This window comes from Necator americanus, chromosome II (assembly GCF_031761385.1).
Source record: "Necator americanus strain Aroian chromosome II, whole genome shotgun sequence".
Lineage (NCBI taxonomy): Eukaryota > Metazoa > Nematoda > Chromadorea > Rhabditida > Ancylostomatidae > Necator > Necator americanus.
Window position 1 is genome coordinate 6,227,807 of NC_087372.1, and position 23,676 is coordinate 6,251,482.

General features: G+C 40.3%; 2 protein-coding genes across 2 annotated transcripts; both read left to right on the forward strand.

Annotated features, from left to right (window-relative positions):
• Positions 1 to 1,027: 1,027 nt before the first annotated feature.
• RB195_016990 (uncharacterized protein) lies at positions 1,028 to 3,748 on the forward strand (the record flags this gene model as incomplete). The annotated part of the gene is made up of 4 exons (XM_064183774.1): positions 1,028 to 1,143; positions 1,484 to 1,549; positions 1,704 to 1,923; positions 3,737 to 3,748. The coding sequence occupies 4 exons, from the start codon at positions 1,028 to 1,030 to the stop codon at positions 3,746 to 3,748; spliced, it is 414 nt and encodes a 137-aa protein (XP_064039655.1).
• Positions 3,749 to 3,786: 38 nt separating this feature from the next.
• Positions 3,787 to 19,121, forward strand: RB195_016991 (uncharacterized protein; the record flags this gene model as incomplete). Its single annotated transcript, XM_064183775.1, has 49 exons — positions 3,787 to 3,840; positions 3,937 to 4,047; positions 4,129 to 4,288; positions 4,964 to 5,150; positions 5,232 to 5,336; positions 5,479 to 5,662; positions 5,727 to 5,880; positions 6,493 to 6,673; positions 6,744 to 6,953; positions 7,012 to 7,194; positions 7,573 to 7,651; positions 8,044 to 8,135; positions 8,520 to 8,715; positions 8,783 to 8,899; positions 8,966 to 9,073; positions 9,137 to 9,260; positions 9,321 to 9,487; positions 9,547 to 9,741; positions 9,915 to 10,115; positions 10,171 to 10,587; positions 10,740 to 11,003; positions 11,070 to 11,291; positions 11,515 to 11,673; positions 11,768 to 11,847; positions 11,935 to 12,060; positions 12,394 to 12,534; positions 12,636 to 12,765; positions 12,967 to 13,075; positions 13,180 to 13,247; positions 13,318 to 13,412; positions 13,472 to 13,646; positions 13,830 to 13,960; positions 14,255 to 14,441; positions 14,510 to 14,672; positions 14,880 to 15,004; positions 15,071 to 15,223; positions 15,300 to 15,375; positions 15,450 to 15,499; positions 15,784 to 15,939; positions 16,012 to 16,104; positions 16,159 to 16,277; positions 16,334 to 16,479; positions 17,329 to 17,518; positions 17,572 to 17,650; positions 17,737 to 17,856; positions 18,103 to 18,175; positions 18,254 to 18,417; positions 18,733 to 18,830; positions 18,986 to 19,121. 49 exons carry the CDS (start codon positions 3,787 to 3,789, stop codon positions 19,119 to 19,121), a joined length of 7,053 nt encoding a protein of 2,350 aa, XP_064039656.1.
• Between the last annotated feature and the right edge of the window lie 4,555 nt (positions 19,122 to 23,676).

Sequence of the window (23,676 nt, forward strand, 5' to 3'; positions counted from 1 at the left end):
CGTTTGTTGAATAATCGAAATGATTAGGTTGCCAGACGGTTACGAAGTTAGTCATTACCGCTGCCAGTAGAAATTGACTTACGAAATGAGTCCCAAACAGAATTGCAACATGAACTGTGGATTTACAAAAATGTCAAAATTGTTGTTATGAAGAAAAGAGAGGGAAACAGTGAGCAGTGAACAGACAATAATTTGAAAATTGATGTCATAAAACCTAATTAAAAACGAATAGTCAACAATGGGAATTAAGGTGATAAAAATTCGCTAAAAACACAATGTCAGCGAAATACGGAGCAGGATTCTGTAACATGAGTTTCATTTCTATTTTAATTTTATTATTGACGAGGAAACATAATTAGCATCACTAATCGTTGCATCACGTAGCGCACACAGAAATGAATTACACGGTTTCATCGATAGTTGCCGAAAATTCCCAAACATTCCTTATAATTATGTCCAGGAGATCAGTTTGAAACCGATGAACGAAACGGAACGCTTATTGCTTTTTAGCGGATTACCACGCGGTCAGATATTTAAAAGGGATCCGGATTGTGTTTTCGTAAAGTTTTTTTTTGTAAATTTTTCGAACAATTCAGTTCGAACTAGTCCGATCAATCAGTTTTCGACGAATTTGGTGCCACAGGGGAAGATTGAAAAGATAATTACTTAAGTTCATTTCGAAATGAGTGCGAAAAAAATGCGAGTTCAGCCCAAATGGCAAAAATAAAGCAAAACCAACAAACACAAACATCAACACTAGTACGACCATTCTAAAATGTAAAACGAAAGAGAAGATGGAAGAAAGTAGAGAAAGAGAAGGTGAATGAATAGATAGTCGAAAAGTTGCATTCATCATGCCAAGATTCGAGGAAAATCGAACTTTTACGCTTTAGATGATGAATTCTCAAAGAGAAAAAGTAGACTGGAACAATATAAAGAAAGAAAGGAGTGAATGCAATCGCTTCCACATGATCTACGAACCCTGAGAACAAAAATCGCACCAGGACATCGATAGGTACAGAGACGCATGGTGCGAGAGACCAGCCGGTTGGCAAAAGCGGGCACCAGACGGTCAAAGACCCCTGCGGGTGGTCAGCGCGCAGAGAAGCAGAGCGATCCCCAACGGAGGGAAACATCGGTGCGGTGGACAGCGTGAAAGAGTGCGAGAGTCACCTCCCGACCACACAGGCGTGTGGCGGCAGAGACGCAGACATTCATACATACATACACACATACAGAAGACAGGAGAGTGATGACACGGTAGGCGACGACGACGGGGGCACAAGCGGGGGGTGATCGCCGGCACCGCAGCCGCCGTCGCCATCGCCGCGGCAGCGGCCGCGTCCGCTGTCTCCTTGGTCTCTGGGATTGATCGGGTGCCGCGCGTTGCGGTCGCGTCGCGTTCGTCCGCCCGCCAATCCCGTCGCGCGGTACCCCCGTCACGGCTCCCGTCGCACCGATCCGCATCTTTTACCTGTTTAAGGTCGTATCGATTAGTGACACCAGGTGATGGTGGTGGTCATCCAGAAGATCTGTTATCATTCGTAAAGTTCGTTGCACACTTCTCTAACGACGGGCGTTGTTCCCGGAAATCGCATTGTTTTCGTGTCGATTCGCATTTGTGCGCGGTGTGCTGTGGTGGCGATGGTGGTGGTGGTCATGCGCCTCGCACAGCACATCTAGCGTGGTTTCATTCTTTGCAGTGTCAACAGCGCATTTTTATATACGCACAACCGGCGACGAGGACGACGACGACGATCACGTCTATTCCATCGCATATACGCCATCGTCTCATCGACTAGTGGAAATAGCATACTGCGTTTTGCTATTGCTGCTGCTACTGCTCCTGCTGCTACTGCTGTTACTGCAGTTCCTCTATCCGCTCATTACTCATCCTGTTCGACTCTTATGAAGTTAGTCAAGGTCAGTGCTTCTTTTTTTTTCGTTGTTCATTTTTTTCTTTCGAAAATTATTGAATTGTTTTCTTTTTTCCCCGTTCTTTTTCGGTTGTCAAGCTGCTGTCGAATCTTTGTTTTGGATTTTTTGCAGCTTTTTTTTCATTCAAAATGGACACTGATCGTTCTCACATCTACTTTTTTTCTGTTAACTGAGGCCACACTTTTTTTCGCGTATCCGTCGGTGGTGTAGTTTTCCATGTGGCTTTCTTTCGAAGTGTCCACACACACACTATTATTTTACATCCGAAAGTTGTCGATATAAAAGACAAATTAAAGCAAAACAAGGAACTTTATGTATCTTCAAAACTAACATTAGTTACGGGAAAACGTTATAACCTAGCACATAAGCATTTCTTTTGCAAATCTTCCCTATGTGCGCTGCTCATTAAGAGATGAGCACGAGACTTTGTCGTTCTGATGATAGGATTGATATCGTTGTCTCTTTCCTTTATTCATATTCTATTGAAAGATTACACAGTTTATGAAAAATATGCTCAAAACTAAGCAACGTTTGGAATTTTACAACTATGTGATGCAGACACATTTACATCCAACGCCTCATTACCGTTGATGAGGCAACCTACAATTTATTCGCTGCGAATAGAAAAAGTCAGTTTCGTTATTGCTTGCTTGAAAGATACATATCTATCACTGTAATGTAAGCCACTAGTTATCCATATTTCGTCAAATGAAAAGGAAAAAGAAGTATGAGAGGTTCGAATTCTTTGCAGCTTTTTTAAGGGGTCTTTTTTTTTACTGAGTGAGGCAACTTCTAGACACGATGCGTTGAATTCACTACTTGAGGACTTCTCATTGGAACTAACTTTTTCATTAATGTAGTTGATTGCTCGCCTCTTTAAACAAATTTCTCCACTAGTAAGTGCTGCACTTTTTATGTGTACTTCAGAGTCATTTCCAGAACATTTAATTAGCAATTTGTAAGTTCGGAAAAATATAGTTTCGGCGAAATTACCTCGGCCTAACAGGAAAGAGCCAGCCAATTTAAGCTATCCACTTTGTAGTGTATACGTTTTGCCCATTTCTGCAAAAATTGATCAACTGCTCGTAGTCATTTGCCTAAAACAGCAAAAGGAAAATCATGCGTTTCACCCGTAGAAAATAATCCTATGGACTTCTATTGCAGTTTCATTGTACAACAAGGGATTTTCTACAAACTGCGTCTGAATTATGTGCTCACCGTCTTCAGAAATGTTTTAACGACGTTCTTGTTCGAAAATATCTTTGGATTGTTCATTTTAACATTAAAAGCATTCAAATTACGTACGATACTTCGCCGCAAAGTTTTTGCATCTATGGAAATGTCCGCGTTAAAACTTATTTTATGAAAAACGAAGAAGTCGATTCAAACAATGCAGAATCATATAATGTGCCTCATCTATAAATATTTAAGCAAGAAGACATGCACTTTTCTGACCGTAGGATCGTGTCATTTTTGTTTTTGATCCGTTGTGAAATCAATTCCTGTTGCTCGCTTTTAACCAAAAAGGTCAACAGCTCGTTACTTATTTTTTTTCTGTAAAACTGTCCAGTTCAAATAGAAGTAAAAATAGTTCATAATGTTCTTCTCCTTCAAATATTTTCATGTTCGCAGTTCTTTCGGAATAATTTGATTGCCTTAAGTGCATTTTGTTTATCGATTCAACGGAAAATTAACATAAACATAGAAGAGTCCCGCCAGTGCCTATTCATATCTGTTAAACTTACTTTTGTATCATGTGAAATTATTCGCCCGCACTTCATACAAATTTCCGTTTCAGGAAATTGCCTAGTGTTTCTTGCGTTTCTTCAACATAACTAGGACGCCATTATGGCGATAAATGGCGGTAGCTTGGAGGATTGCTTCTCCAATGTCTATGCCTTGGTGAGTTTTAGTTTGATGCTCTTCCTGCATGCTAAAATTCTGTGTTTCACTACTGACAATTGGAGAACATTAAATGTTCGTATTACCAAATTACAGACTGAGTTGAACGGCCTGAAGTGGCGTTGTTTTTTGACACCGTCAAATGCGCCTCGTGGAGTTCCCGTTCAAAGCGACCCCATTCTGAAAGCATACGGCAATTGTCTGCGGGTGCGTTTCATTCTCTATATTTTTATTGCTTCATTCGCTTCGCTGCATGCGGTGGAAAATCTGACGAAGCAACAATTTCAGGACGGATTGATATGTACTTGGCGACGAAAGCCTTTGGAATTGAAACCGAACGAACCGCTTCCACTTCCTTCGTTCACAAATGAAATTTCGAAGGAGCTATGGCTCTTCTGGTACTCCAACGAACCTCCTGAAAAACTTTCCGTTAACACTTCACATCTTGGTATGGTTGGCTATTTTTATTCTTTTTATAAATAAAGTAACATAAATGAATAAGTTTTCAATGGATTATAACCAACCATTCATCTTTTTGATGTCCGAATGCAAGTGCTTTGCGTTAACTGATGAAACTGTGGACCCAAAACACCTACAGTACCTACAGTTGCTTTTGGCTTTTCGTTCCATTACAGTTCTTTCTTAATCTTAATGACATTTTCATTTGGTGACGTATTCTGATCTCCGAATTACGAGATTTTCAATTATCTGCCTTTGTTTCTTCACGACTAACCTTTTGGAGAAAACCATCGAATATAACGACAATTGCTTATTACAATCATGATGATTAGTGATTACAATCATTATCATGAATATGTTAAATCAGATTGGCTTCGCGCTTAAACAACTCTTCTTTTAAGCTGCGATCGCAGGAACATTTCCGCTCTTTTCGGAAGATTGTCGTTATCTTATGATTTTTCTGCCATTTGATTTCTTTTTGTATTTGATGTTCGCAACTGTTGTTCCGCATACTTAGAACGAATTGAGATAGAGTTTCACCTTTTTTTTCGTGATGACTGAAGAAGGTTTGTAAGTGCTTTTCCATGTCATTCTTGTTCTCTGCAACCTAGAAATTTTCAGTGATTGTACACAGATCAATTCACATTCCTTTCATTGTTTTTAGATGCTGACAACAATGGAGTTGGTACTGCTGCAAATGGCATCAATTATGAGGTACGGGTGCTGTTGTTCCAAGCGTTGCATACGATGATTGAGCGAAGTATGGCTCTTGATGGATTTGTCCGTTTTGGCCGCTGGTTTACTCGTCCTCTTCGACAACCGCTACCAGGAAGGCATCATCTCCTGCCTCAGTTAGTTCTACAATATCAATTAGATTTTTTTTTACTTCTTTTCCATTCGTAATGTAAACATAGCTAATCCCAGCATTTCAGTTATATAATGGCTACAAACGTCCAGTTTTTTGTACATGGGGGTAACACAGTATGTATGACAGTGAACGCTCAACGACAACCGCCGCTTTTGCGCCTATCAAAGCGGTAAAAGTTCTAACATGACATTATTTTTGCTTTCAGCTACGTTTTTCCTATGTAAATGAATAAGTTCCTGAAACCTCGTATTTTTGTGGATATACAGACCAGTTTTGTGTGGTTTGCATCGAGCCTGGAGTTATTCATTTAGTCATCTGGAGTGCGGCAAAAGGGTTCAAGTGGTTGTCGGTCCGTGGTCACTTCGTGCTGTCTTACTACCACGCGAAACCGAAGTTGGTCGAAATCAGCCCAGCGCGGAAAAACAATGGGAAGAATGGAAAGAATTTGTTCCTTCTCTTGCTCAAGATATTGATGATGCTGATGACGAAGCTAGGGTAAGAAGAAACAAATTACATACAGTGAAGAGAAATGGAATATCTCTGATATGCTATTTTTCAGGACGAAGGAGTTCCACGCATGGTTCCAGTTGAGATCGATGGTATTCGTATGTTGTACCCATCTTGCTACGTCTGTGTGACCATGGAAGATGATGCCGCATCCTGTTCCAAAGACGAACCTGTTGCTCCCTCTATGACTCCAGATGAACTGATAGGTAAGTACTGTTCTCCCTTCCTTTTTCTTTGGTGAAGCTGCTACCTCGTCTCACGTTTGCGATTTCCGGTCTTTTACCTTGTTGTTTTTGACATCGGAATAATCAATTTCTGGGTATGCACGCTATTTCTTCACTTTCTTGCTTCTCTGATACTACAATTTGTTGGCGGAGATTCAATCTTCGCACTCTAACATCTGTCACTTCATTTCCTTTATTTCTGATAAAAAGAATCAGTGTACAATTCATATAGTCTTATGTTTGAAAATTTTCTTAACACTCAAATAAGGTCTATAAACAAAAATTTTGACATATTTCTATGTTTTGTAGGTATTTAGGTTTATCATGAGAGTAATGAATTATAATGCTAATCTATATGTTTGGGTCCTTGTCTCTCGTTCATTTTTCTTCCTTTCTGGCTAAGGACAATGACGCTGTGGTTGCACTTGGAACATATTGTCTGGTAATCTCATCTAAAACATCTCTGGAATGTTGGAAAAGTTTCAGATTGTCTTGTAGTTCCTATAAACTGGTTTTCTCACTTACTTCTATGTGAGAAATCTGATCCTTCTACACATCTCCATCCCTAAGCGTATCATATTTTGTCATATGTAGCTCCTGATAATGGTCGCCGGAACCAGCTCTTGGTGTCGAATGCTAATGGGCACTCGTACTTGCAAGGAGTTCTCCAAAATGCGTACCTGACTCCATCGCGTGCCCAGCCAGCTCCTGCACCTCCACCACAAGTAGGACCCTTCCAGGCACCCTTTCCGCCTCAATCGGATGATGACACTAGGTAAATACGAAAGTTTTTTTCTTTAATATTTTGTTAATTCTAGTATTATCTGCTGTACATGGAGATTCAGGTGGAATTTCATTGATCCAAGCAAAAATGACTCTTGTTCCTGCGATAATTGCACCCATCAACCTTCGGCTGAGTACTGGGCATCTTTGGAAAAGGAGCCAGAATTAGACTGCCCCTTGGCAGCTCCCATTAAAGTGGCGCAAAGGCCTGGCATGGTGAAGACTAATCCGCTTTGCACTGTGATGAAGAAGCAAAGCAAGCGGAGAACAAAGTGAAATGATATCTTTTGTGGTGATGTTGTTCATTGTTTGAACAACTGCTTGTTTTAGACACTCATACCATCGTCGATTTCCACTGAAGTCGGACCCAGTTGAGGAAAGCGTTTCTCCAACAGAATCAGTTGGAAGCGAACAGGACACATCCGATGACGACACCAATGGGATTCCTTCCTGGGCCGACACCGACAAGCAAAGCCTCGTTACTGGTATTTATTGCAGCCCCGATGACGCATGGTTAGTTAAACGTAATTAGACTGTTGCCACATTTTGTGATATTTTATTCTTGGAAGTTGAATAATAACTCTACAGAGCACCTGCTTTAGGCCTCCTATTAGATGTTCGTAGTTAGTGCCTAAATAAGCTGCATTTGATTTTTTTTTTCTAACACACCGGTTTAAGTATTCTCGCTTGATATTGTTGGGAGATAACGAGAAATCTTTTCGAGATCTTTAATACTGCATGGCCTTCCTGTGCCTGTGGAATATAAAATACATACAAAATATCAAACTAAATGTTTTGAATCCCCGATTTTGGTGAATCTTTGTCAAATTCAAAAGTATATGTTGTAATGTGTGTATGATCCCTACAAACTCCTTGAAAAATTAATTTCAGCTATCATTTTGGTGTAGCTACGCCCTCCAATTCGAGTGACGATGAAAATCTTGCTTGCAGCCCATTCACCCCAATTAAGGTATGTAGGCCGTTTTCTTCAGTGACTTTGTTTGTTCCTTCTTGTATTATGAGTTTTGCCTTGCCAAGTGGGCATGGTCTATTAACTTCATTTTTATTGTCTTGTTTCTTCTTTTGTATTTGTTCATTCTTGTTTAAAAATCGATTGAAACTAAGAGTGGAATTTCATAGATTGACATATATAATATAGTTTTTCTCTAATGTTTCGGCTAGGCGTACTCACATGGTCGAACACGCTCGACTAGGATAGTGATTTCTGCTACATCTTTCTTCGGAAAAGAAATACGTTTTCATATATATTATTACGAACATAGTGCACTTTTTTTCTTGGGATAAGAGTTGAAAATTTCAAATAATTTCGTTAAGAAGAAAACATTGTAATTGTTTTTAAAGGTCGTTTCGCCTTGTACAAATTGTCCATGGCCAAGTGCACCAGCAGATCAAATTCCGGAGGATGTGTTTAATCAGATTTTCCAACCTAGCAGGTCAGCTCTTTTGTTTAACCTTTGAATTACATTTGATGCTTCGTAAACTTTTTTATTTTATTGTGTTTTTCTTTGGTATTTCTAGTGGCTTTGACCACCTTTTTAAATCTCTCTCACACTGTTCTCTCCTCTCATCTGATTGTTCTAGGTGTTCGACAAAAATCCTTGTCTTTCTTTGTCCATTGTCGCTTTTCACTTATTTTTGATACACATTCCTTCTCACCTTGACGGCTGAAGAGTAGCTCTTTTGTGGATTCATATTTATATATTTATTCATATTCATATTCATGGAGAAAAAAAAACTAGAAATTTATTAGTTAGGAATGCAGGATTCCAACCACATCTTTTCATTTTCCTTTTATTGCACATACTTTTCTGCTTCAGCACATCCCGGGTACCCCCAACCGCTAGCCAAGAAGAGCGCCAACGTGATTACAACTGTTATTACAACCCGACATTGCGGGAAGATCCGTACTACATGTCCTATCATAGTCGACGGTCTGGGGAGAAACGACGTTCCAGCTATCCCCCTAGCATTAAAATACCCGCTAGTCCAGAGCAGCCTGGCAGCCAAGAAACTGTGAGCAGCGCTTTTGTATCTCTTTTGCAAGCAAACACTGAGGTGGTAAGTATTTGTCATCCTTCAGATCCCAGCAACCACTTCCCCTCCTCCTGAATTAGAAGAACATCGTAGAAGGATCCCAGAATCGGATCCGACTGTGTCCATGACTCGGACTACGGCTGAGTTGGATTTGAAAAACAAGGTGGTTTTACTTTTACCCTGTTCTCGTTGGAATCAAGCGATTGCTAGAACTAATTCATTATTTTAGCCCGATGTTCAAGTATCCACAAAGAAGAGATCGAGGAAATCTAAAGGAAATATCGAGTGGCCTGATTTGGATACTCTTGATATGGCTTTGCTGTCGACAACTATGGGAGTGTGTATTTTCAACATTTTTCTTCTTTTTGATGTGCATTAGAAAAGTTATGCTTTACTTCAGGAAGAAATGGAAGCCCGAGTATCACCTTATGCCGGTCGCGTCACCCCTACTTACGACAGTGACTCTGATCTTGAAGTGGAGGAGCAGATCTCATCGATTGATGGCGACGAAACGAGAGCGATTGGTTCGTTTAATCCGTGTTTCGTCACAAAGGACAGTCGAAAAACTTGTGTGTTCTTTTTAGGGGAGGGTCCGTCTGGGTTGAATCCAGTACCTGGTCCTTTTGATTCTACTCAAGGTTCATCTCTTGATGCTATGGAGATAGATGAAGCAGTGGCAGGGATTCCGACGGATAACATCAGTTTACTTTCTCCTCCAGCAAGCAATGAGAGGCCGGAGGGATATGCAGCGGTAGTGCTTTTTTTCTCGTCTTTTTAATCTAAAAACATGGTGAAATTAACGTATTTTAGATGTCAATGAACTACGGAGGTTGGCCGCGAATAGGAGGTCCACCTTCTTGTGGAGATCCGTCGATGAATCACATTTATCCCACTCCACCTAGTGTACAATCTGAAGCACAACAGTTCAGTCCAGCTCCTATGTTGCCGCCTCATCAACAGTATGCTATGCAACATCAACATCAAAGCATGCCTTCAATGCAACAGGTACACTTTTCTTTTGGCTCGCTACTTCTATGTTCCACGATTCAATTCTTTGACAAAACCATTGGTCTTTTTTTCTTATTACGGTACACTTTTTATTGTGAAATTTTCCTTGGGGATAACTTTGATCAACATGCGCGTTTCGTCCAAAGAATTCCTTACTCCTTCCGTTCCAGGCAAGCACTGTGGACCCTTCATTGTTCTCAACAACAATAACAACAAATCATCAGCAAAGCGCACAACAAGCAGCTCCATTGTCAGTGAGTATGGAGACGAAACCAGAGGTAAAAACCACTCTTGAAAAAGAGAATATCTCCGAGGATTCTGATGACTCCAAAGATGAAGTTATTGATCTGGTCCCGTCTGAGAGCAAAATGGTGAGTAGTAAATCGTTGACTTGTTCTCGTTTCTTTTCAACGCTGTTTGTTCCAGAGCAAACTCTGGAGACGCATAGAGCTACTTCCGGTAAATGGTCACGTTCGGAAAAAGTTTGTCCCATCTTCGACGAGATTCAGCCCAGCAGCGGATGTTAGAGTTCTCTGTGCTACTCTTACGACTCGTAGAACACCACTACACATGCCTCCTGACTACCAAAAACTAGTTCGACTTATGGAAAAGCGAGTGCCGAAACATGTTGATGGACTGTTTTCAACGCAGTTCTCTTCTTCAATTTCATCTGCTCCGTCTCAAGTGCCGCCCGTTTCCGTAATGTCATTTCCAAATCCGAACAACTACAAACCCACATTTGGGCCAATTACCGGTGGTATGACACAGAACCCTCCACATATGCAGATGCATTCAATGCAGCCGCCTCAGTCTCATCACATTCAACAGTTTCCGGCTTCTCAGGTGAGATACTCGGAGTTTTTGACCACTTAGAATTACGGTTAGAAGGCATTTGACTATTCTGCTCGTTAGTTGTGCTCTCGAGTATATGTAGGCATTAAAGTTGGACCTGTTCGAACTAGGGCTTTCTACCAGTTTCTAGAATCTATTTTTAGATTCGTACACCACCTATGATGGGTGGACGCATGGGGACTCCTGTAGGGCCTGGTCCTGGGCCCATGGGACCGCCATATGGACCCAGCTCTGGTCCTTACGGTCAAATGATGCCACCACCGAACTCTGTTCAGCAGCTGAACAACTTTGTCCACGGGCCCATGTTTAACACAGCTGCAGGCCAAATGAATCCCCACCACCCTATGGGTATGGGTCCTATGGGACAACCAATGGGCCAACCCATGTATCCAGGTGCACCTGGACAGGTTTGTTACAGAGCCACTTTGATAATACTTCCTCTTATTATCCACTTATCTCTTGACGAGTTTTAGATGCCAATGATGCAACCATGCAGCACCAGTGGATACGGTGGACCGCCAATGATGGGTGGTTACGGACCTACAGGTCCGAATATGATGGGCCCACCGCATCCCAATGCTCCACCTGCTTACCCAGGTGCTCCCGGTCCTCCTCCACCCTATGGATCAATGAATCAAATGCAACCGATGCAGCCCCCTCATATTCGTCAGATGCAGATGAACTCGATGCAGCAGGTTAGCATTGGCGCTGCTAAAGTCCACTATATGTATGGTCGAAACTCTCTGAAAATGAAGTTTCAAATGGGTGAAATATCCCCATATGATTGTGATTAATATAATTTTATTATGAAGAACTATTTGCAAAGAAATTACATGTTCCATTCTGTTGCCTGTTTCTCATCTGTACCTTCCTTCCTTCAGCTATTCTTTTCGTCTTGAACAGGTGCGAATGTTTCAGATGATGCCATCGCAATCACCTATGCCAATGATGAACTCTTATGGCACGACTGGACCGGGACCAGCAGGAGGTGGAATGCAGATAGCAACTCAACCGCCGCGAGAAGTTATTGTTCCATACGCAGAAGGTTCCAGCGTTGTACTGGCAATTATACTACAAGTAAGTAAAGTTTTCCTTGCCTTGTTCTTTGACAATGAAATGAAGATTACGACGCTGATTCAATTCTCCTATCATTCATTTCCTTTCACTTCAGGACACGATACTCGATTTGCACTTTGATTCTGTCTTTGATGCTTGTCCTATTTGTTCATGCAACACATCTATACGGGCAAGGTATGTTTCACTTGGTTTCAATGGTCTTACCTATCGAGATAAATTTTCCAATGTTTTTCAATCGACTTCTGACGTTTGACATTTTAGAGAGCTTGGATTGTATCTAACCCCACCTGATCCGTTGCGAATGCCCTCACATGTACAACAAACACAGATTGGTTCATGGAGCGGGTTTGCTTTAGCTGAGGGAAATCCATGTACTTGTGGATTTAGGTGAGTTTTAAAAGTTTCTAAGATATACCTTAAAGTATTTCTGACCGCACAACGCTGCTGTTGGTGTATTCGAAGAGTGTCTTTATAGTTTTCTTTTTTTTTTTTTTTTTTGAAATAACTGGGTGATTGTTGCTTCTGTCTCTATGAGTTTTTTTCAACAGAGATCTGTATATAGTAAATAAGAAACCCTACATCAAATATTCTATTCTGTATTCTGTACATAGTCTGATCGAAAAACAATTATTTTTAGTTTATTCAATTTTCGAAATCCATCTACAAGAATATGACCAATGGATTTTGCTTTTCTTTCCAAACTATCATGTGTTGGTTCAGTGCCGTTCGACATCGTTACTTATCGCTGTGTTCTGGACTGTTTCCTGAAGATTCACGGGAAGCAACGGCTATAGAACATTCCGTCGCACCCGTCAATGGATTAGGAGCAGAAGTTGGTTTGCAGACGAGCAGCCAAATGTGGTTAGTAGACATTCTATAAACCCTTTACATATCATCTTTTTTAATCTAAAGTGTTGTAACTATTTTGTTTTACATGTAAATTGCATAAAATTCACTTACAGGTTCGATTCGACAAGTTCTACCGATGTGAATATGCTAGATTTACTCCGAATTATGTGTCAGCAACATTACGTGGGTTTCATGGTCCATCAAATAGCTCAGTTTGTAGAGCAAGCCGAGAAGGCGATTAAGGTTAGTTTGGTCTCTGCTATTTCTTCTTTTCCAATTTATTTCCTGAGTAAGGAGGATCTGGAGATCTAGAAAGCGATGATGTGTGAACGAGCATATGGCTGGCTACAGATAATTTTAAACTTTTTTTTTTCCTTTTTTGTTGGGAATATGCTGAAACAAGGCTAACGAGTAGTTTTTTTTAAGCAAAACAACTTTTTTCAGCCTCAAGAAGTTGGCTTCGATGTGTCCAGCAACGCCGAGTACGTCTTGTCACAGGTTGATGCTACAGAGCTAATGTTGATTGGCAACTCTGCTGCCGAAATGTCAAGAAGTTCGTTTTTCCCCCTCTTAATTCCCTCTTATTTCTTAATTTTTTTTAATTTGTTATCTTTGCGGCATAGTGCTGCGTGACTTTTTTGAATCGCATCTTTTTAGTTAGTGGAAATCGATCGAGGAGTACAAATCAGCCGATTTTACAGTTTTTCCATCCCTGGGGGTTGCAGGTAGAGATACATTCATCAGAAAGGAAACCTAAGGTATTCAAAAAACCGAGAAAAAAAAAACTATTTCCAGGTTGCAAATGAGGTCCGAGATCCTCGAGAAGCGGAATGGCGAGGACTGCTCTCAGAAATTGGTCCTATCCTGGAAAGAGCAATGAGAGTTGTTAGGTTTGTGATAACTATATAGATACTGTTTCATACATGCTCTATAGATCGATTAGTTTCAGGTGCATGCATGGAACACCCGGTAACATCGTAGAAGGACCGTTAACTTGGCGTGCACTGACCAGTAAAAGTCAGCACAAACATTCGGCAAATCATGACGATGATATAAGCCAGCCGGAACCGATCCCATATATAAATGTTGCTGCAGAGAAAGATGCGATCAGAGCTTCACCCCATGTTAGTCTTTTACGTTTAGTCGCTGCAATCATAGAACATTTGTTTGCTTTCTTCGGTCGTCTATTCACTCTTTTCGTTTCCGTGATTGATAATTTTTAGATTTTTCATCTGTCATTTTTACATTTTCATTTATTCTTCGCTTCTCTTATTAAAAGTTTTCGTGTACTAACGACAATTCAATAGGTTGTACGTCATTGGGAGCACTTGTCACTTGGACCTATCGACCAACCAAAGGATGTGCTGTACCTCACTGTGGTGCCAGATAATTCAGACGTCTGCGCCATGGCAACGAAGTACATGGAACAATTGAGCCAGTAAGTTTGTGCTAACAGTGATATTTCTTGAAGTTAATTATACGATATAACTATAACTATTTATTTATACGATAAGTGAAAAGAAATTTGAATGGATTTCAAATCACACTATCAAAAATTCATTTCAAATCGTACTATAATAGAACGACAACTCTAACTCAGATCCGATGTCTAATCTTTAGGTTTCGGAGGACTGTCATTTGAGATTCTTTCCATTTCTTTTTCATAATGAAACTAAAGTATTAATGTTTCATCATTAAAGTTCATTCACGCTGTAGTATACTATGTTTACAGAATGTATGAAAGAATGCGCTTGGGACGTCATATTGCCTGGCCCAGTGGAGGTGATGGACGTGATGGATGTGTGAAAGTAGGCAGCCGAACACAAAGTGGTAAATATCCAACGGAGACCACCACACTCGACTTCCTCAACCTCGTTGGCAGATATGTGGACAACAAGGGCTTCATGACAAAGCTGCGCGTCAGTCACTGTTTCATTTTGTGTTTTACTGTCCCGTAATATGAGGAGAGTGAACCGTCTTATTGCAGCTTTTCACGCAACAAATGGAAGAGTACCTGCTCCAAGTGTTATCTGAAAGAGACGATTTATTTGAGAGGCCTGCATTCCGTGAGACATTGGCTCTAGATGGGCGCGCTAAAAGAGCTGCTGCAGCTGCTGTTGCTCTCGCTGTTGAACAGCGACTAGCCGAAAGTGAGTTTTGCTTCTTTCATGTTTCTTTAGTTGATTAAACTTAACATAGTAATGAAAAGGAAGTAAAAAAGTAGTGATGTTCCATATCATTTGTACCCGAAATTGGAAACCACTGCTTCCAGGCACAGTACCTCAGCTTTGTTTGGCTAAAGCTACAAACCCACTAGATGTTCCAAACTTGAGGCCTAAATGTGGTTTTCTTCTTAGGCTCAGCCGAACCAGGGACGACAGTCCCTCCGCCGGAACCGCCACTTGCTGAACCGCCGCTAGAACCAGAAGACATTCCGGTCGATGATCCTGGCACTCTACCTCACGTGGTAGTGATCTATGTAGTAAGTTGATCGTTTTTGTTTTGGAAGAATTCAAGAGAAGGATCTATAAAATTTAACAAATTGAAGTTCAACGCATTCACATGGGGTACCGAGTTCCGAAGCGGTTTGTTCGCAAGAGTTGCGACGTTAGCCGTGATGAGAGCATTTAACACGGTGTGTCTGCGACTTCCATTACGTCGTAGACCGCAGCTGCAGTTGGAAATTGTTCCGATGGAGCAGGTGCGTATTAATGACGTCATTTTGAGTTATTATACGAGATATGCAGACTTAGTACTTTTTGAATTTTTTTGCTTAGGTTACGGATCTACTCGGTTATTTACCTGACTACACTAACGACAGTGGAACGTCACAGTATCTTTTCGAAAATAGTGGTAAATTGTTTTTCTTTTAGTGTTCTTCATCAGTTTTATTCACACATGACAAATTTTGATTACAAATTTTCAAGGTGGTAGCGAACGTGAACAAGTTGACTGTGTAGCGGTGGAATCTCTCAGGGTGGGTATTTTTTCCATCTACTTTCTCTTGATAATTTTTTGAACGTAATCGCTTCTTCTAAGTGTGTATTTCCCAGTCCATTTTTGTTATACTTTCCTGAGGAGTTGGTCACAATGAGCACTTTTTTATGGGAAATTTACAGATGAAAGGACTGAATATTAGCATTGTTAAACTAAATGTTTGTACTTATTAAGATCAAGAGTATTTAGAGTATTTAATCATTCGCAACTTTCATATCAAGAGTATTTAATCATTCGCAACTTTCATAAGTGACTTTAATTCAGGCGACTGTTATGTCCGTGTATACTCAGCCTAGAGTTCTGACGGCTGATTGCATTAAAAGCGTACAAGCACGATGTATGACAAGGTTTGGACCTGGTAGCAGCCTTCTTGATTCGCTAGATGAGTGGGAGAGAAATGGCCCGAATGTGTTCTACAAGGCAAGTTTTCACAGGGTCTATTGATTAGCTGTTCCTTTATTTATTAGGCGGATCACTAAGTTGAATGTTCAGGTGCCATCGAATGCTTATCACCTTGCACCACCACCGCTTCTCTATCAAAAGCATGAGAACGGAAGGATAATACAATCTTCTCCCGATGAGCAAGTATGTTTTATTGTTTCTCTAAGAAATGTTTTTTATTTCTACTTCTTTTTGAAGGTAATGTACGTTACTTATTGTGTGATCGGTTCTGATTGGCTATGTGTTGCCGTGACCGATTCCCTGGGACGCCTCAATGATAACTGTCTGATTAACTTGCGAACACGCCACGATCATCAGTACGTCTTCCTCGTTTTTCATCTATGAATAGGAGAGCCTAAATTGTAATGTCCAGTATCTACAAATATCGTCAACAAACTCAAATTCTTGATGCAATGAGCCGCTTATGGACGTACATTCTTGGCGTACTTTGCATGGAAACACGGAATTGGAGACTTGTTATTGGTCGGCTTGGGCGCATTGGACATGGAGAGTTTAGGGGTAAGTAGATATTTTTTAACACTGCATTTTTGCTTCTTGAGAATCCAGCTATTTATACATTGTCTTGCCATTGCTACTGAAGTCTCGCATTTTACCGTCATCTTTACATTTTAAATAGATAAACAGAGATAATGAAGTGACTTATTTCTGACTCAATATTATCCGGTATTTGATATCATACACTTCATATATCATGCACTGAATGATTTTTCATCTATCGATTTATCGCATTGTACAGAAACTCGCTGTTCAAGTATCGTAAAGTAGTCCTTGGGGGTTTGTTAAGTTCTCTGTCATTGCAAAATCTGTTTTCTCGGCTGGTGGAACTAATCCTCAAGATAAATCCAGCTTCTTCCCTTAGATATACATTCATTTTTCTGTTAGGTTTTCCATTTCTATACTGATTGAAGTGTTGAAAGTACAAATTATAAGTACAAGAAATACACGTCGTTTAGATATTTCAAGGTGACTTGACTCCGTTACTTTTTCTCAGCGCTAGTTTTTTTTTATCTGAACTACATCGGACAACTTGCTTTTCAAAATGAGAAATTCTAAAACGAGACGGACTTTCATGGATTCATCCGTTGTGATTATTTCAAGATTTAGTTTTTGATTTCCAACTTACCAGGAAGGATTTCTCTTTTAACAATTATTTTCGCTGTTTCACTCTGTTGTCTCTGATTCATATAGTCAAGGCTGCTGACGGAGGCGATAAAATATTTACATTTGGTAGGCGAATAAGTATTTCACAGACAGTAATAACGCTGAAAGCGATCGATAATCTCGCTTATAGAGTTCTTTTCTGTTTGTGAATCGTTCCGAGAAGATCACCTAGTTGTATCCTTTCAGCATGGACGTACCTTCTGAACAAAACGTCTCTAAAACGTCACTCAGCCCGTCTCAAAGAAGTGTGTAGCGCATGTGCACAAATGCCGGGTTGTACCGGTACACCAAGCATCCTTTCTGCGTGCCTTGTGTCTACAGAACCTGAACCCTACTTGCACATCTTCCCTGGCTTTACTGCTACGGATGCGTACAGGCAAGTTTCTATGTCTGTTCTTCAAAGACAACCGCATCATTTGTTTGTTTCAGTAAGAAAACTCGCTCATCCGCACCAGATGACACAACTGTTACTCATATCATGGTCTTTCCCACTAGCGCAGATATCCAGGTAATCAATTTGTTGTTTTATTTACTCTTCCCTGTCACATTCCCCTCTATCACGTTCTGATTTGTACTAATTGTTATTGTTTTCAGCTTGGCGCAGCTGACCAACATGCAGCTGGAGATGATGACTGGGATATGGACTTGGTTGACATGGACATCCCACAGGATGGAAATGATCTTGGAGACGACTTCTTGTCTAGTTTGTGCATGGTCAGGACTTGCTACATTTTATCATCCTTTTTTTCTGGAGATAGAACTAAAAAGGTGCAGAATATATTGAGCCACCCCAGAAAAAAATAAAAATTTATGCACAGTCTCGTAGGTGTCTCTACGACTCTCAAGTAACAGTTTGTTTAATTGATGTAAGTATTGCGGGATTTGATTTTGCTTTTTAATGTGACATTAATCTCTTCAGTAATCACACTTCGGCGATCATTAGGACTTTTTGTTTTTCAGGACACTGGGCCACCTCAACCAAGTGCTAGTTTCAGAACTGCAGGGAATTCATTCTTCTCTGAAAATACTGCTGGTATGCATTTAATTTCGCATATTGACTATTGAAATGAAATTATGTTTTTCTACTAGAGTATATCCGGATGTTATTCAGATGTGTCAATGGAAAACCAACCACTAGCAACCGGTTACTATGTGTCTACTGCTCCTGCAGCCGATGTACCAGACTGGTTTTGGTCTAGTTGTCCGGGAGCAAAGAATAGGACACCAGTTCATCTGAAATCATCTTTACATATCAACGTGCCTCTTGTTCATCAGGTGCCTGTGCAATTTATACTTTTTTAAGATTACCTCATACGTTTTTGTGCATTCGGTCTCAAACAAACACACGCATTTTTCAATTCATGTGATGAAAAACATCGCATGAGTAGTGTTAGTTGTTGTGCTAGTTGTAGTTGTGCTCATATTGACTGAAGAACTTAGATCAGTAAACGCTAACGACTGGAAATGGCTTGATGAAGTAAGAATTTGATATAATGAGATGCTAGAATATGCGTTAGCGAACATTTATGTACTACAATATGCCACTAAGGGACAGGAATAGTGTTAACTCTCTAAATTCTCCAAGTTCAGGGTGACGAATTTTTGCAAGGAAAGTCAGCCGTTGGTGATAAACAGGAAAAAGAAAGCGCTCATCCGCTGGATAGTACTCGAACGGATGAGGTTTTGAGGTGAGCATACTGCTTGTTTTCAAATCACTTAACATTGGACAACTTAGCATAGACTCCACTTGCTTACGTTTCACTTTAAACGAGTAGCTTTGTTTACTTTTTCTCATTACCAAAGGACTATTGTTCCCGTTCGCTCAATCTATATTTCCTTTTAGGCACGTGTTGGAAACTTACAATGCATTGTCCTGGTTAAATATCGACGTTGTATCAGGAGAGCGCCGAAGTTGTCTCCCAATTCATATGCAAGCACTTATTCGACTATATCACTCGGTTGGGAGACTCATCATGTAATACTACACTCAAATTCAACTATCCTTCAACTCACAACATATTTCACATAATAGTCTTTCTAAGTCTCATTTAATAACTATGTGGTATGTGTTTAACGAAATATTAACTCGTTAATCGTCTACGTAGGTGTGCTCTGTAGACCCGGTTGTACAGATTCGGTACAAATCTACTTGGTATTTACGCGGTTTCCCTTTATGTGTATGTTTTCCTTTCTCGTAATTCTTTCGGCCAATTGCTTCATTATTTTAATTACTGCTTTCTTACTGGACTGTGAGCGATGCTCTTTCCCTCTACACTCACCTTTTTTTGGCGACGATCTCGGCCGCAATATGTATTGACACGCACACATTTTCGAGACACCTACTGGATAACCTTAACTATTGTCTGTACTGTACATTCTCAATTTATCATTTTTTAACGTTTCACTGCATCATTTCCCCGACGTAAATTCATCGACATATCAACTCCTCGCCCCTTTCATCGTAGTTCCCCACTCATTCGTTCATCTGTGCTGCTCGGTTATGGTACAAATCATTCACTATTTCATAGAGTGTCAATGACGGGTTTTAATGTTTCTGTAGGTGCTTTTCTGAAACTGAATGCACTGGTTTTGGTTGTATATTTCGCATAAGTTGTTTATGCGGTACGTTGTATCTGTGATACTTGTACTGCAATGGGGTGCCCGGAGTGCGTGATCTGTCCGTTTTGGTTAAAGACGTGACATTCAAACTGATAGCAGGTTCTTTAGGTTATTTGCTTATTTATTCTTGTTCTCGATGATTTCTTGTTTGTAATATTTTATCATGAGAGCTAATGAAGAGTAATATTTTAAACATTTTCTTAGTGTGGCATTCCATCTTGTCATGTCATGTCATCTCTCAACTGTAGATTATTGTTCTCGGTTGTCTGGAGTTCTTGGACATCTGTTCCATTTAGAGTCTGTAACTACTATGGGTCACATATCAGTTTAGAAGTTGAACTACATCCAAGATCAGTCAAAGATTTGAGTAGGGAAACATTTTTTAGGTGTGCATGGTATTTTCTTTACATGGTGTAAAATTTCAAACTCTGAAGTGACTATTACAGATTGCTGAAAAGATCTAAAAACTACGAAATTTCTCTGAAATAGAGTGTACATGTACCTAACACTTATAGAAGTACGACACTTGTAAACATTATGTAAACAACATTCCGTTGCGAAGAGAGGTGGGTGCACGGAATCTTAGAAAGTTTCATGAAAATGCAGAGAGCATTTACTTCGGTCAAATTTACCGTCTTTTCATACTCCACGAGATTTTGGACCTTTTCCTGAAATACTGAAGAAATTCCAACACAACGTGAATGGCATACTTGAGTAAATCTAGCAATCAATAAACACATATACACAGCAAAAGTTCGTGTTTGAATCTACAATTCCAACAAACTCACCTATCAGGCAGCGTAGTGTAAGCGTTCTCACTAAAAGGTAGCCGAAAGTGGACGAGTGTCTGGCGAGCAGCTGTCTCTGCACTCCTCTGTCACATTGTGTAACACATCACTGCACTCCTGTTCTTGTTCTGTGGCAGATTCACTTATTTCCTATCCTCTGCTCTTATTCTTTAGCTCTATTAATTTAATTTCTGGGTATTCTGCTGATACTAGTTGTAGGGATTTGAGAAAACTTATTTCTGTACACTGTATTACAGAGACAACCTTGGTATTCTCTAGTTATCTTATTATTATCTGACAATCCGAGCTGACATCCACCTAACTTACATAACGCTTGGGAACAATCGCAAAGAATGCCTTGTCCATTTCCTACACTCATCAACTCGAGGATGAGTCATCTCACTGTGCTGGACAGCTGAAGGCCGCGACCCATTCTACTGGACCGATTCGACGAAGCTGTCGGGATGAAGAAGCAACGGCTGATATCCATCAGAAGCTGTCGGACGAGATAATAGTCTCACATCCTCGGCCATGCCACCCGACTGGCACGAGCCTCGCCTTTACATCATGTAATGTATATACCAATAACTATTTATAATAACTCTATGAACTCCCGCTACACACCAAAAATAGGATGAGCTCCCTATAACTTGAAAATAGTAATAAATATTTATAGTAACCATTTAAACTCCCGTAACACATCAAGTATAGGAAGACGTCCCTATAACTTGACATGGAGGTCCTTAAAAAAGCTTTAGAGCTCCTTTCAAATGGGAACAAATTTCTTTCATTACCCTATTCACTCCCTACCTATTCTATCTATGCGATACTACAGCGAACGATGCGTGAGTGTTTTTTTTTTGCCTTTTGTTTCTAACAAAGCATGCTGTCAGTGAACCTGATATAAGAAAACAAATTATAATACTCGGTGCGAGCAAGCTCCCGCTTTCTCTGCGTTTTCATACTCTGAACTTATAATTATGCTGTTTAATCGCTGCTGTGAACGCTCGAAATATTAAATTTTTATGCATCTTTATACGAAAGTATATGTTCAATAGTTTTGAGCAATTTTTACAGCTCTAAGCAATTATTCCTCTTCATGCCCGATCCTCCAAAAATTCTAAACTTAATGCTTCAGCATGGACTTGTTACACGTTTTTAAACTGTAATTCCAAGTTTACATGTTATTATAGGTAAACAACGCGCGAAAATACATAGTAGAACATTTCAATTGTCTCGACATGACAACTTGCTAATCGTTATCTGTTTCTTCTCTTGTCATTTCCCCATAAATATATATCTTCTCCTTTGGTATACCTATCACCTGGCAACCTTACACACTAGGTTAACTCCGCGAAACTGCAACTGGTACGTGGAGTATGCAATGCAAATTAGTCTAGAATTGCGCAACAGCCTCCAAGTTTAAACCGGACGCGCAAATTAATTGCCGCGAACGTACAGCTGCTCCATTTTTTTTCCCTTTCCTCCACTCCGCAAGTTTTGCTTCCGCATCAAAAGAAAGAGCTGATGATCTAAACAGACGCGAGCAATAAATAATGATGCAACTAAACGCAGCTCCCATCTCTCATGGAGATGTATCAGTACCCAGTCTATTACAAAGTAGTGTGCGTATTCGTGCTAGTGCCTGCCGCTATTCCATTGTTGTTTGGAGTAAAGGTCCTATTATTAATAAACTATTCCACTGAACCACCTTCTACAAAAGGCACTACACCTTGCTTCGCTGCTCTGCAATGGAAGAGCCCGTTCTGGTATTCCCCCTTCAAAAGAAGAAAATTCTGAAAACATTCTTCTATTCAACTAGTCGTCCTCCGTCATCTAATTTATTCTTCAACTGCCATTCAATTATTCTTCCAATACTATTTCCTCATTACGCCTTCCCGCCTCCACAACATGCAATACGCAACAAATTCTCAATCAGTACAACGAACGCAAGGATCAATCACCTACTAATATGTGCAACACCGTTGCCGTGAGATATACGCAACATACACTCTTGCTTTATATCATTGTCTCCTTATGGTTGTTTCATTTGTTAGTGTTGTTTCCTCTATTATTACTGTCTGCTTACTTTATATGACTGGGCGGGAGTGTTCGGCCATAGCCGCCGAACCTCTACCATATATCCTGGTCCCCGTAATGCATTGTTACAAATATATTTCCGTGACACAATGTCGTAGTAAGATTGTGTAAGATGCAGCGCATCAACTGTCCCCAGTGTTCTCTTAATGGCGCACTATATAAGAGGCAGCACGCCAGCTGACCACAGTAGTGTGCGTATTCGTGCTTGTGCCTGCCGCTATTCCATTGTTGTTTGGACTAAAGGTCCTATTATTAATAAACTATTCCACTGAACCACCTTCTACAAAAGACACTACACACCTTCTTTATTTCTCTCCGATAACCTATACGAATGCACCAGAATGCATCCACCAGCCTCATCCCACATTTGAGAATCATCATAAAACCTTCTTCTCACATATACACATCTCCTATTCCCCTTATATTTGTTACAGCTCGAGGACAAGCTATTTCATTATTCTGGCACAGGTGACGGTCATGATTAACTCAGTTCACTGCATCCTCCCCCTGGAGAATCTCAGCTCATTAACGATTTTGTATACCATGTTTACCATTTCTACAACGACAGTTATGACTACTTACGAAATGCCTTCGAAAAACAAATGGTCTACATTGCGTCTAACATCTCGAAGACAAGCTTACTGAAGAAATGGAGATGTCGAGATGCAGCTACTACAACAACTGATAGACATTAGTCGTTGTCGATGGCAGTCCGACGAGAAGATAGTATCGCCTTCTCGGCCATACCACCCGGCTGGCACGAACCTCACCCCTTTATAATAACCATTCAAACTCTCGTGACACATCAAGCATAGAATGATTTTCCTCTGCCATTCGTTCCTCTATCTATTTTACCTATCCGAAACTACAAGTAACGACACGTGAGTATTTTTTAAACCCTTCTACTACTAATAGAGCATGTTGTCAAAAACAAAATTAAACATAAGAAAACATAAAGGATAACAGTCCATGTGAACAAGCTCCCGGATTTTGCGTTTTCGAGCCTCTATTGTACTTCGTATCCTCG